The sequence below is a fragment of the Boleophthalmus pectinirostris genome, unplaced genomic scaffold, assembly GCF_026225935.1.
Source record: "Boleophthalmus pectinirostris isolate CB_2022bp ecotype Guang Dong unplaced genomic scaffold, ASM2622593v1 HiC_scaffold_12, whole genome shotgun sequence".
Taxonomy (NCBI): Eukaryota; Metazoa; Chordata; class Actinopteri; order Gobiiformes; family Gobiidae; genus Boleophthalmus; species Boleophthalmus pectinirostris.
In genome coordinates, this window is record NW_026571018.1 from 26,651,681 (window position 1) to 26,667,126 (window position 15,446).

The 15,446-nt window shown below is 40.0% G+C and overlaps 1 protein-coding gene across 1 annotated transcript in view; it reads right to left on the reverse strand.

The window, feature by feature from the left end:
- nbeaa (neurobeachin a) overlaps window positions 1-8,520 on the reverse strand; it is a 131,587-nt gene extending 123,067 nt beyond the window's left edge. Inside the window, 1 exon segment of the mRNA XM_055148797.1 lies at window positions 8,035-8,520. Coding sequence (XP_055004772.1) covers window positions 8,035-8,325 — 291 coding nt within the window. The 5' untranslated portion in view covers window positions 8,326-8,520.
- Window positions 8,521-15,446: the final 6,926 nt, after the last annotated feature.

Below are 15,446 nucleotides of genomic sequence, written 5' to 3' on the forward strand. Positions count from 1 at the left end.
CGCTGTAGGGTCACTTGATTGGACAAAAGGAGAGGAGTATGTTTATTATTTTTGATGAAACATTCTCAAGAAGTCCTCAAACTCACTTTAGTTAAAATAGGTACCATTTTACTACAAAAAAATGGGAAGATCTAACTACTTAACAAAAAATCTTTAAGAAAAAAATACTCCTCTATACTCCTAAATAGACCTATATACCCATTTTATTTTGTTTTAATTGTGAAAAGCATTGTGTCATCTTTGAAACTCATAGCTGAAGTACTAGTAGTAACGTTTCTGGAAGGGGGTGCGCCACTTGCTTGTCTACGGGGAAATAAATTTGTTTTTCCTGTAATGTTCCACTATATGGAATTAAACTTGTCCATTCTATTTTTTCTATTAGTCTAATATAGTTGTTATTGCTCAAAAATACCATTAAAATATTTTATCTGTAATTTGACCTTGTGGCATCACCTGCTTGTCTCCATGGAGATGGAAAAGTTTAATGCTGTACTAGGGGTCAGCAAAGGCATAGCAACAACATTTCCACAGAGAATCAAAACGCAGACTCTCCAGCAGACAGTGAGATAGCAGCAACAATAGCAACAATCATTTCAGCTTTACGTATATGTATAACTTCTCTTTCAGGATATCCAGAAGGAGAGGGAGCAGATCACGGACGCACACACCACGCCTGATGGCTCTCCGCAGGGGGTAGAGAAGTCATCAGACCCCTGCTGGCCCCACTGCAGCTCGACCTAACACTCAAGACCAAAAACGACAGGCTAACGTACAATCACACTTTTCAATTTTCCCATTGCTCCTCTCATCTTCTTCTATGGTCTCTCAAAAGCTGTCCCGGTAACTACTTGCCTCCTTCCTCCTCTTCCGCGCTGTGATTGGCTCAAGCTCAGGTCAGAACAACCCAGCTGTGTGATAGATCGCCAAGTCATTCGTGACCTTGCAGCCATGACACACCCTTCATCCCATACACCTCCTCCTGAGCTAATACGGCTAATGTTAAAAGTGCTATCATCTGCTCTGTCGCCCTATAGGAAGACAAGGGAGGAATTAAGAACGAGCTAAATTAAGAAGAGGTCCGACCGTGACAGTGTGACTTGCAATATTTGAGACTCCTCTTGGGGATAATCAAAGAATCATCACTGTATTATTACAGCAATCTGCCATCAAGTACAAAGTAAAGAGCGTTAGAGCATTGGCATAGGAGAAAAGCTCTGAAAAATAACAATTGTACCAAAAAAACAGGGATTATTCTATTATATGAAAACATCTTGGTCCAAGTTACTGAGAAAAGTCTATTAAAAAGTTTTTAAAAAGTTATACTGTGCAAGATTGTACTTCATACAAGAATATTAGTAAGAGTCTGCTGCAAAAAATAAATTATAGATATTATATAGATATTATAATTCAAAAATTTGCACAGGCTGAAATATTGAGTACAGTGGTGCAAATACAACAAGAAAAATCAGTAATGGGTAATAGATGGCTATAGGAAACAACATCTACAACAAGTTCACAATATTCCACCAAAGAAATAGCATACATTGTCTCAAAATCAGCAATGTGTCAGTCAAAAGCCAATATATAAAGAATATTGTGACAGGAAGAGCATCCAGTGTAAAAAATAAGAAAACTAATAAAACATGTAAAAGCACTGCAGGCTAAGAAACACAGCAGATCATTTATAAACACTAGGCCCTACATTATGTGAAATTGACACTTTAAGCCATTTTAGAATGTTGTTATCTCATCAAAAGCATACATGCAGTTGTGTTTAGTTTCATTTACACATGTTTGAGTAATCCTTTATTATTACTCTGTCTACATCTCCATAGCTCAAAATTCACTGTTCCACCTTGTGATGTCATGGAGCAGTAGTTCTAGTTAACAGCTATCTTTTACCCTTTGTTCAGTGGAGAAAGGGAATTCCAGGGCTAAAATTATCCAAATGATTCTACTGAAGGTGTATGGACATTAAAAACACACTGGAGCACTTCCTGTATTACAACACACAAGGTGATATAGTGTGTTTTTAGTTTAAGAGAAGAACTTAGAGCCTAAATATGTTTGTGTGTTAAACATGTGTGAATGCAACAAAACACAACATAAAGGTATGTTTGTGATGAAGAAACAACAATATAACAGATCAGAAAATAGTGTTATATCTTTAAGGAAAATTCAGAATAACAACATTCGGAATTGGAATGGATTCTTGGTTGGACTGCACTGTCACTTTCAGTAACACTTTGTCATTTGTTTCTTTTACTGAAAAACAGAGGCCATATACAGACTAGACAAGCAGACAAATAGCATAACAAGTTCTGGCCGTACAAAAAAGTCTATATAAACATTTATACAAGTACTATACTTGATGTTGAAAATTCTAGCAAACTTTGTTTCAACCGCTTCAGTACAGAATCTTCTATTTTGACCATGCATGAGCCTTATACAACTTGTCTGCAGCCTCCAGGTACAAACACAACCTCTCACTGCAGCATCTCCAGATACAGAATCTTTGCCCAAAATAACCCCACCACCCCAGCCCCCCGGCAGTCTACGAAACACATGTTCACTGGAAAAACATTTTGTCTCCCAATCCCCACTTTCTCCAACGTCTAATTAAACCAGCAGCACACAGCAGTTCTTCTAATTAAAATAATTAACTACAGTTTCAGACATCATGTTTGTAAGTGATATATTCCCCAACTTAAATGTGTAATCAAAAGAAAATTAATTAGAAAACTTGTCACCGCGTATCTGATGTTTTGCAAATGTAAAGAGTTTAGGTTTTGGCTGGTGTTAAAGCCAATTACCGATTATGCTAATTAGATGTCATTTCACAACATTAAATTAGAAAAATCAATACAGAGTGATTGACGGCTATTGATTTTGACTGTGGCGTAATTTTGGCTTAAATTGTGTCTAAGGAGGTCACATGGTGGGTGCTTTGCATAATAAAGGGCTTGTGAATAACAAAAGCAGAGACAGTTTGACAGGCTGTGGTGGTGCACTAAAAACTGAATTGTGCAAATATTAGTAGTTTTAGTTTTGCTTTATTTAATAGCCAAAATGACTGTTCATGATAAAAATGAACAAACTAATGTGATTTTGGTTGAGGTTCAAATATCTGACAAATAACTGTTTAACCCCAAAAGTGCAGTAATGTGACTTTATACTCTGCCTATATTGATTTTTTGAATGGAGTTTTCTGCTTCACATATTTCTGCAACTCCTTCACTGTAATAATGGATGTATTGTTAGAAGGGCCACGTAGGCTGTTGTAGTGGGAGCTTATGGTTTTGTTATTGGTGCACGCAGGAGCAGATTAAACTGCTGCAGGGACATAGTTAGCCTTTGGCCTCAGAGCTGCCGGAGGGTGAACACAACATGACCAAGGTGAACCTCCTCAGTCCAGTGGTGAGTCAGCAGCAGCTTGCCCTATAGCAAAACAAATAAATCCAAAAACATGTGGGATTGTCTGACCTGCCCATGTACAAATATTAATCAGCTTCGATGAAACAGGGTCAAGCTCTGCTCAACATATGACCAACTCAGAAATGTGCTTTTCCAAATCTTCGCTCACTGGCTAGACATAGTGTATTTTTACTTTTACTCTTTATTCCGTCTTCTCTTCTTTGTATTCTTATTCTGTAAAGCACTTTGAATTACTTTGTGTACGAATTGTGCTAGCCTTGCATTCATCTGATTGGCAATATTGGACTCTTGTGTTTTTCTTAAGTCTGTGGACAGTATAGCTCATTCTTTTTTAATGAAGCTCCTCCAACTATGACTCATCAGTCTACTATAGAAAGCAAGAAACAGGAAATCCAACATGGCTGATTGTTATTTTAACTCAAATTGTCCTATGGGCTACAAGAAAGAAAACTGGATTAAGCACTAAATTGCATGACACAAACTGAAGCAAAGACGTAAGAATGGTACTTTAAGAAACGTACTACTACTTCAAAATGTTTTGTATTTATAAAGGATTTAAGTGCCTAATAACAACATAAAGCTTGAACACACTAAAAACCACAATCAAATCTACTTCTGCTACTAGTATTGACTATTAGTAATATAAATAAATGCTACTTCAGATTGGACTGGTCAAAAATACTTCAACTTCAAAACAAAGTATGTATAGCTGTTAAATCTTTGACCTCCTTCAATTAAAAGACAAGCTAGTGTATTTTCAAACTTGAGAGATGTAGTGAAACAATATGTGGATATAAAAAAGCCTACATTATGTTTATATATGGGTCAAAATGGATGAACAAATTTAAATTATGTGGAAAAGACAAAATCTATGAAGAAACCAGTCATATTTAAGCCCGGAACTGTCAACAAACCTCTTCTATCCCAAACAAACAGGCTTTTGATCCCAAAAAAGCATTACGAGGAGATAGAGCTGACTATAAATAAGTACAGATGGAGCCATGCTTAGGCAGTGGCTCTGACAGCCCAAGTCCTACTGATCTGTTTGCGCTCAATTGCTAATTTCCTCAAAGCCACAAGAAGAGTAACAGACAGACAAGAATCAGGAGGAGTAAGAGTCCTGGTGATGCTGACCTCTGCATGTTGGGGTCAAAAATGCATAATGTATGAACTATGACAAATGGTGTGCTCTGGATCAACATGAAAACATCACAAAAGAGGTCAAACTTTCTGCATGGTGTGGGAAATAGGGATGGGATGAGACACAATTTTTACAAAACTAGATGAGATACGAGATTAGGTCCACGAGGGAGGCACGAGCGAATGAGACAAATAATAATAATATAATAAAATAACTGTGATTTTGCCTAAAATATTTCTTACTTAACATTTTTGTTGTGGTAGTACTTTTTGGAACTACAGCTCCTCAAGGGATGTAACGGACCAGCCCTTTTCTCCTTTTGTTCAATCTAGATAAACAAAATGGAAAAAAAATCTCACAAGATCATTTTTTTCATGTGTACACAGTCTTGTGGTAATTTCATCTCATGAGATCTTGTGGCACAAGATCTTGTCCAATCCCCAGTGGGAAATTTCTCTTAAATATCCAATTATCCATGGAGATAACTCAAACTAGACGCTGATGTTTACAAATATGAAGATCTCAGTATTTCAATGGATTATTGCAATTATAGTATTCAGATGATTTTATAGTTAAAGCAATCATCAGAAATGTGCCAATGCATGCTTAAAGCACACTTCCAAAACAACAACAATATTAGAATTTCTTTATAACTCCCAACTCCAGTCAAAAGTAAATGCTTAATTCTTCATTACCACAAATATTTTTGGTAACATATGGTATAAAATGTATGACTAACAATTAGGCAAATCACTGCTCAAAGTAATTTTGAAAAAAGCCCAGAACATACAATAGGAAGCAAAGAAAATGTAGCAACAAATAATAAAAATATCACTGCTAAAATGAATAATCAACAATATAGATTTCCAATTAATACAGAATGACAATCACAAAAGCTGGTGCCTCTTTGAGTGTATATGACTGTACCTACAGTGGCTTAATAGCATGATGGACATAGACATACATATGGAGTAGTTTATATTTAGAGAGAGAAAAGTGAGGGATGCTGAGAAGGAAGTGCAGCAGCAGCATGTGGCCGGGTGTCTGGAGGCAGGCAGTCAAAGAGCAGCGTTGCCGTGACAACCGTGATGCCTTGTTGATGATAATCACTGAGCACCTCTCGCTAGCTCCGGAGACAGACACTATCCACGCTATGTACAGCTCTGAAAGCCTGTGCTGGTTATGCACAGTTCAAATTGGTTGTTTTGTACATTCAACATGGGACTAGGCTTTCAGGGGGTTGGAGCAAGCAGGGTCAATAAAAAAATCAATTAAAACCTCAACCAAAAATGTTAAAATTTTGCTGTCACAGTGCATTATATCCTGCCATATTTATCAAAGCACACCACAATATCTGCATATAAACAAGTCTTCCTCTGTCCCTTCTCTGAACCACTCATGATGTCATGTGAAACCCAGGAATAGGACCATTGCTATTCCTGTCGTCTCCACCATCACATGTTTTCAGTTTCACTTTTCTGTGAGATTCCACAGTTCAAACAGCACTGACCTGGCCATAGAACAGGGCCATATCAGATCCAGTAGACAAGCCATCTGTCCCCTCAGGCTGCAGGATCAATAGCCCCAAGGAGCGCTGTGCTGCGGTCTCCCACATTGACTGTTCTAATGGATCAGGTTTGGCCCACAGAGGACTCATTGTACCGACAGACTGACCACTGAGGTCTGTGCCTCACACCTCTTTGTTTCTACTCTTTTAATTAAGGAGCAGGCCATGAGAATTCCCCAACAGCTAAGCTATTGGCAGCACTGCAACCAGAACTGATTGTTCAATTCAAGGTTTAGCCAGGAAATCTTTGTATGGCCAACACATAGAGTTTTAATTTATCATAGTGTCAGGCTTTAATGCATGTTCAAGGTGTGCACAAACCTAAGCGTGGGTTTGGAGTGGCTGTGTGAGTATGAGGGGCAGTGAAAGCAGGTGAGCAGAGGGACATTCCAGCTGAATGCTCTGGTGACTTTACACTGATCTGATCCAGGCTTGGGCTGCATCAGCTGGTGATTTCTGAGCACATAGCCACTGCAGCATCTTACCACCTCTCTCCACTCTGTCTCTCCTCCCCCACCCGGCCCCACGCCTCCTCCTCTCCACCTGCTTTTAAATGCATGCTGCTGCCGGCCGGGGCAGCCTATGCAGGCAGCACCAGAGCTGTGCATAGAAGAGGATGGATCTTTACCGTCCACTGCAGCCAAGGGGGAGTGAGAGAGCAGATCTATACCCTGGTCTGCCCCCATGGCAGCATGTCCTACCAATAATCGATCAGGAGAAGAGGAGACTTGAAATCTGGACCAGTCTGACAGAGGAGGGATGCTTTGGCCCAGTAGGCACTCAGCTCTGAGCCTCTTCTCAGTAAATAGGCCACTGGCTCTAGCACCAGCCCTGCAACCTCAGGAGACAAACTGTTTCAAATCAGGTTATAAATGGCACCACTTCCGCCCAGAATAACTGAACAATGTAGAGCCACAGTCACTGTGGCATTGGCAGCTCTGTAATGTCATGCAGCAGACGCCATCGCCTGATGCTGAGGAGGAAGCAGCCTGACACCAGCCAGTCCTATAGTCACATAGCGCTCGCTCCACAGTGCACACACGCGCGCACGCTGTACATTTAGCTCACACGTTTCGTAACGGAGACACAGTGATGCACGAGCCCTGCTGGATTTAATCCGTTAGCTGTGCTGTATATGCCAGGCCCTGCATCCACGACACATCCTGTGCTGGGAAAGAAGGGAGGAGGTCGCACTGGAGATGTGATCCTCAAATGTAATTATAGCTCTTTGGACACGGCATTATAATACTACCTATACATCACAGCTCTGCGCACAGGATGCAGGCCTGTCTCCAACAAAAGGCCTGTGCATAACATAAACCATTGCCATACTCTCACATATGCGATGGTAGCTTCAAGCTAGTCGGCCTTTGTCCGTCTTACATTAATTTGGTTTCCGTGGACAGCAGACCTCAATACCTGCATCATTTCGCTCAAGAGGAAAACGACTCAATTTATTCTGAGTGGTGCGCAGCATTGTAGCATCACCGTAAACAGCCCTTCGCATCTACTCAGCGGAATAGCCTTTGCTTTATTACACTTTGAATGAATAATTCCTCTGCTTGTTGGACCAAACGGGTCATTTAGTCAACAATGGCTGGTGATTAGAACAGCCTTATGCTTTGGTGGGATCACATGCCCCATTCAGCTCCTCGGACTTAACAATAGTACACTTTTACGTATATGTGACTGGCCAGACCCGTGTGGGGGGCTGTGAATATGCACAAATGTCAACCTTAACACCATCTTGACAAACAAATGACATCATCCTCCAAAGCCACACAACTGAAGCATCGTAAATAAAACATAGCGGCTTAGGGCGCAGTGATTCTGTTTTCTATATGGCTGTCTGCCTTTCTGGTTTATCACTGGGCTATAGCAGTGCACTTACCAGGTTTAGCACTGTCTCCACGATGTCCCTGTTGCTAACCTCCCCGACCTCAATAAGGCCAACCAGGACGGCGAATTTCATCTGGATATTCCGTATCGGGACGGCGGGGTTAATCACCCCGGCCGGGAGAACCATAGACCCGGCCGCAGACACCATCCTTTCCCCCGTGGTGTTGATCTGCTGTTGGGGCGGCTGCTTCGCGGAGGAACCGGGCGGAGGATGGGTGTCTGTTGTGTCCGTGAGCGAAGAAGCACAACCCGGTGGTGCTGAAGCCGGCTTCTCGCTCGACATTTCCCCTTTGGAAACAGGGACGAGAGCCGCTGCCTCTCACACCTGCTCTTCAATCTCCCGATTCACAAACACATCCAATGCGCAGAAAAAAGAGACGAAAATACAAAGTCCGGTGGAACTTAAAGACGCCCTATCCCCCTGAAAACGTGTGCGGATACATAGGGCTGGAGAGGAGGATGGAGGATCAGAGCTGAGGTTTGGGGGATCTTTCTGTGCCTCGCTGCTGTGCCTCGCTGTGTCTCATTGGCAGGTTGCAGGTTGCAGTCAGTGCGGTCGTCGAGGAGAGAACGCCATGTTGACGCCCCCTGTCTGCGGTAACGCGCTCCAACCACGCATGCGCACATGGACTCTTTCTGGAAGGAATTAACATGGAGCCTGACCATGGGGAACATGCTTGTGCTGCTCTTATGATATCTGTCACCATAGAAGAGTGGCACAACTATGCTCAGATTAGGATTATTCATCTAGATCAGATTACCACTAATTAATAATTACTTTACTATAGGGAAACTGTAAGTAGGCCATTCATAATAACTATGCCATGATTATGTATTCAGTTAAATTAATTATTTTTGCTTTGTTTGTTTATTTGCTTGTTCTAAATGTATTTTACTATTGTACTATTTACAGAGGCATAATATTGTTTCCCTCATTTACACAGCTGTTTAACTTTATCTACTGTAAAAACTATTGCACATATTATTTTATGTAAGAATGTTTAAATATATATATTTTTTTTAAAGGAGCATGGCCTTAATTGCCCTTATTATTGGCCCAATTGTGTTTTGTTTACACTTATTATAGTTCCACTCCTTTATTTAGCCTATAGTTTATAGGCCCTGAGCTTTAGATGTAGCCATATAGACTGTATTGATGGAGAGTGGTGTAGAACACTTAGGACTCCAGCTGTAAACAGTGTGTGGAGTTTGTTTGGGTAACGATGACTCGGGGAGAGTTCATGCAGTGTAAAGAGTCTGGCTTTCAGACACAAACTGTTTATAAATTCAGACACAGACCATCCCTCTGTCCCACTTCTCTGCAGAGGAGAAACAACACCAAACCTGCACAAGTTAGAAGTGCTGTCACTGCAATGTAACACAAGTAAACAATTCAAATCAAAATTTAGAATATGAATTGTTCATGTTAGTTTATTATAATACTTTTTCTACCACTTCTAGCCAACTAGGTCAATTTTCACTTGCCTAATTTGACAAATGTGCTTTGGTAAAAGAGTCCTAATCCATTTCCCGTGCATGACGGCTCTGGCTGTGCTGCTTGCCTAAATTTCCTCAAAGAAGTATTTCTATATTTTGCTCACAGTTTTTGCCTTCTCAACTTCCCTTTCCATTATCATATTCTATCAGCATTTGCTAAATCTCTGTGCTTGTTGTGGCAAATTTTAAAGTTTCTAGTAGCCTGCATAACTGAATAATATTTTCCAGACAACCTGATTGTGGGTCATTTCTGTGGTTCTCTGGAAGAAGGATTCCTTTCTAATTTGAATGATTTGGTGTGGCGCCGGTCCTACAATTACGCAATTGAAATCAAAATATTATATCTTCTAAAATCAGGAAGGAATCATTTGCCCGAATAATCTAGCAAAATTTAGCACTTGATTTCACTTTCACATCACAGCAAGGAGGTCATCAGGTGGAACTTATATCACTGTGGAGTTTTCTCTTTGCCCTGTTATCCTAAAACAGGCACAGTTGACCAGTCCTCCAGCTAGGTAATCCTGAGTCACCCTGGTTCCCCTGAGCATTGCACTGTAGTTACCCCTTGCTCCTGACAGATCACCCATTGGCACAGTTAAAATACAGAGGAGAGATTTTTATCCATGATTATTGTACTAACATCACATTACTGACTCTATGACCAAACAGCAGCATATATTAGCTTTCCCAGTATGTGACCGGTTTTATGAAATTTATGAATGATAAAGTTAATGGGACATTTAAAACACACTTTACATTTAAAGGGCTCATGTTACCTTATTTTATTATTTTGTAATGCTGCAGTTATATAATGCTGTTTCCTCATCAAAAACATATCTGGAGTTGTGCAGATTTAGACTTTAGAGTTCTTCTCTCAAACAGAAAGCGCTCTGATAATGCAGGATTACTCAAACATGTGTGAATGAAACAAATCACAACTCCAGGCATGTTTTTGATGTGCCAACATTCTAACATAGATTAAAACTCATAAGAATCAACTGCGTGTAATACAGGACTTTTAAGGGGGACTTTTTCTTACACCACACTGTGACCTATATAATTAAGACTTTATTATAACTAGGCTTTATTCATAATAATGAGCAAATAGTTTATTTAAAATGATTCAGGTTTAGTGGTACCTGATATTTTTTGTCACCAGTTAATCTCGACATCCCTATGAGGAAAGACTTACCTGTTGGGGACAATAAAGACTACAATGGCTACTTTAAGAACCATTCATTTCAGGTGGACTTCCCCTTTAAGAAGCCTCATGGGTCTTGCTGATCTCAGTCTTCCCATGTTGTCACTATGGAGTCAGCTGGTGTCACTACATGTGAGTGGAGTATGGAGCTATAAGCCTGTTTCACACTGTGTGCATAATGTGCATGGGCCCAACAGGACACATCTGCAGGGGAGGACTTCCATTATCACGGCCGCTCTCGCCCCGATTCGTCACTGTCTGATCCAAGCGGCGTTAGCCCTGTTCCTGTTTATTTTCATATAACAGTTGATAGCAGTCTCTTTCATGTCTGGATCCTCAGTCCTTGCCCTGGTTTTTGGAGTGCTGGGGTGAGATAGGGCTGTTTCCTCATGGAGCGAGAGGCAAAATGTTTGTGGGATTTGTAACACAGGATGCTATCAAATGCCCCCTGCCAAAACTACTCTTTCACAGCAAGAGGGTGCTCTGAGCCTGGTGGCTGTTTAAAAGGAAAAAATATGTAGCGCTGACTCCGGCTACTTGTACCCTTGAAAAAACTTCCTTATGAGTCCTCTTTTGTGGCACTTTTAGTTGGTTTTAAAACAACAGATCTACTTAAATCTATACATTCACACTCACAAAAAATATCTGTGATTCCCATTGACCTCTATTATAACAAAATGCTATCCCTGCCCTTTTAGGTATGAGTCTGAATTTTGGTGTTTTATTTCTATAGCACAATTTGTACAGAAAGTAATTCAAAGTGCTTTACAGAATTAGAAATACAATAAGATCGCAATGCAAACAAATCAAAACATAAATAGTCATCATAAAATTAACATTAAAAGAGGAGAGTGTGGAATAAAAAACTTTCAGTCATGTGCAGAGCTAAACAGAAGCATTTTGACATTTGGAGTTAAAGCAGAGGCCTTTCACACATGTTCGGGATGACCGTTCCAGGTTTCAGCTGCATGAATCTGAAACCCTGTTTAGTCCTGTCTCTGGGCAACAGCAGGAGGTCAGTCCATGAGCTCCTCAGAGTGTGAGATGGTTCATATGGCACTAACATGTCAGAGATGTACTTTGGTGCTAGGCCATGGACAGACACAAGCAGAGCTGCTTCAATGTCTCTGAGCCACAGGAGCCAGTGCAGAGACCTGAGAACAGGACACATGTGATTATACTTCCTGGTTCGAGTCAGGACCCGAGCAGCAGTGTTCTGGATGTACTGCAGCTGTCTTGTATGTTGAAATATAGCCTTTGTGTATAAAAACATATCTCCATCACACACAAGTACATGCACCATGGAAATTTCATACATGTTTTTATGATGATAGAATAAAACAATAGATTTTAATACAGCTGTTGAGCACACTCTGGATGGACTGGACTCTGTGTCACCTTCAGAAAGTGACAAGTGGTCATGTATATATATATATAAAAAGTTTTATTGCTGTTATGATTTTCTTGCACACACTTCTTAATTGTAATTGCTTTTCTCTCTCTTTCTCTGTGCCCCCTCCTCTCTAGAGCATCTTAAACCAACATTAATTCATCCTTTTTGGTCCTAAAATAACACAGTAGTAAAAGGCTCTACAGTTTACACAAGACTCGTCACATCTCACAAACCAATCAAACAAAGAACACACCTCCATCTGCACACACCTCTCCATCACTGCTGTCATGCTCCCTCCCTTTCTTTCTCTCCCACTCCTCTTTTTTTTCTATCTAATCTCACTGTCTCCCTCTCCTCTTCCTTCTTCATGTATTTCCCTTTCTATCTAACCCCGCTCCCTTCTTTTCCTGTCTGTCTGTTTCCTTTTCTCTCTCCTTCAAGTCTGTGTCACCCATCACTCATATTTCACTCTTTCTGTTTCTTTCTTTCTGTCCATCTCTCTTTCACTCATGTCTATCCTCACGCTCTCTTTTCTTTCCAAGTCTCTCTTCCTGTTTGTCCCCCTCACTCACTCTCCTCTCCCTCTCTCCTCTTCCTCCTTCTCTTCTCTTTCTTTCTTTCTTTCTTTCTTTTTCTCTTTCCTTCTCATTCTCTCACCCCCTTTTTTCTCCCTCTCAACTTCTCTTTCTTCCATCTCCCTTTCTCTTCGCTCTCCCTTCTCCCTTCTTCTTTCTTCTTGTATTTCTTTCTCCCTTTCCCTCTTTTCCTCTCTGTCTGTTTCTCTAAGTCACTTTCAAGTCTGCGTCACTCATCTCTCATATTCCTCTCTTCTTTTTTCTACCTCTTTCACTCTTGCCTATCTTCGTTCTTTCCTTCTTCCTCTTCCTTCTTTGTCCCACCTGTCTATTCCCCCTCTCTCCCTCTTTCTATCCTTCCTCAATTCTCTCTCCTTTCCTTGGCCCACCTGTCTGCGCCCCTCTCTCCCTCCTTCTCATTCCCAATATCTCCCTTTCTTCTTCTCTCACTCTCTATCCATCTCTGTCTCATTCTCCCTCCCCCTTTCTTTCTTTCTTCCTCTCTCATCTTCCACTCTCCTCTCTTACTTTCTCTCTCTCTTTCATCTCCATCCCTCTGTTCCTCTCAGAATCTTTTCTCAGAGCGGTCCGTGCTGAGGCGTAAGGAGAGGTGAGAGCTCGGGGGACCAGGCACTCTCTCTTTCTCTCTCTCTATCTCTCTCTCTCTGTCTGCACACAGCACTACAACACTCTCTCTCTCTTTTGTTTCCACACAAAGGCTCGTTCTGCAGTTCTTTGTCACGAGTCCACAAAAGATTTCTTTACCAGAATGGAGAGGTCTTAACCGGGATCTGCCTCTGATTGGCCAAAAGCACTCATTGTTCCTCCTCTTTCAGCCTCTCCAAACATTATATCTTTATACCAGTGATGGAATAGATAGCTGTGTTATCTCTTGTAACACTTTAGTTGATTTGGTGATTATCTTTTGAACAAGTGAAGTGTTGTGTTAGTGAAATTAGGGCTTTAAAATGGTGGAATTGTCCTTCTGCACTCCTGGAACTTTAAATCAGTGATACAGACTTTTATATATCTAATTTAAACATCCTATATTACACAGAATTGATTCTTGTGAGCTTTAAACCATGTTATAATGTTGGTACCTCCTCAAAACATACACAGAATTTAACCTTTTGTTCAGAATAGATTGGCATTTCCAGGGCTAAAATTATCAAATTAATTCTAGTGTCTGTATTGAGTTCAAAAACACAGTGGAGCACGTCCTGTATTAATTACCACATGATGTCACAAGGTAGAACAGAGTGTTTTCTGTCTGAGAGAAGAACTCCACCTAAATCTGCAGGGTTTATGTGTTGAACATGTGTGAATGAAACAAAACACAACTCCAGGTATGTTTGTGATGAGGAAACAACTTTATAATATAGATCAGAAAATAGCGTAATATGGGCCCTTTAAGAAAGTTCAAAAGTTTGCAATGTACCTGACTCGAATGACTAAGGGATAACACAGACATCTGCTTACATATAATCAGTAATTGAAGCAAAGTCTATTCCATTTTCACTCTAAAGAAATGTGTATATTACAGTATTAAAATGGTATTCTGCAGCTAAGAATCATCATGCTTGTTTAAATTCTCTGATCTATGTTATCATGTTGTTTCCTCAGCAAAAACATACATAGAGTTTTTGCTGAGGAAACGGGTTTTGGCTGAGCAAGTGTGACCCATAGCATTCAGCACCACTTAAATGAGGCTTGCGATATATAATTACTTGGGGTGTAACGATATCCAAGTCTCACGATACGATATCATCATGGTATATCGTGGGAAAGCTCATGGTGGGGAGGCTCACGATTAGAGATGTAACAATATCCAAATGTCTCGGTACAATATTTTCACGATATACATCTCACGGTACGATATTTATTGCGATATTTTTTGGAGGCTAAAAAAACTGTGAATATGCTACTTTTTCCTCTTAAAATGCCTTGACAAGACTTAATCCAAAGAACTAAGACTTAAAAGTGCTTAGAACTGTTATTTCTTCTTATAGGAGGATCATGTAGTTTCCTCTGTCTTTTTTTTTTAGCTATTGCTGCAGTATAACTCTTAAAGCAACAGTCTGGAATTTTATGATATTTTGGTTATTGTTAATTCCCTAATATTAACATATATTACTATAGCATAAGGACCTACTTCCAACATAAAACTGAATATTTAGTAAACCTGCTCATTCTGTTGGGAAAATTTCATATCCATATATCCAAATTCTCCAATTCCAGACCCCTTTTCAAAATCATTATCCTAGACATCAAGAAGTATCTTAAAAACTCTAAAACGTATTTTTAACATTACAATCACAGAAGAATTAGGATTTTATTTTTAACCACTTCCTCAGTTTCTTGTATTGATTTCTTTGTACGCATTCTCTGCCTCAATTTAAGTTTACATAGTTTTGTTTTTTGTTTGGTTTTGTCTTTAAATTAAGTATGTATGTATGTATGTATGTATGTATGTATGTGTATATATGTATGTGTATGCATTTACATTTATATCTCTGTACCTTCCACACCTGCCATAACTGTGAACTGAACTTTGCATTGATGCACAACAATCCCATCTGCACTTTATACTGTATCTATGTAATGTTGTTTTGTTTCTGTAATAAAAGAAGCGAATACAGTCTATAATCTGGAGCCAGGCTTTATGTTATGAATTTTTTGATGGACAAAATAGCAAAAAATAAATAAATTCTGGATGGACGAGGCTCGCTGCAGCAGTT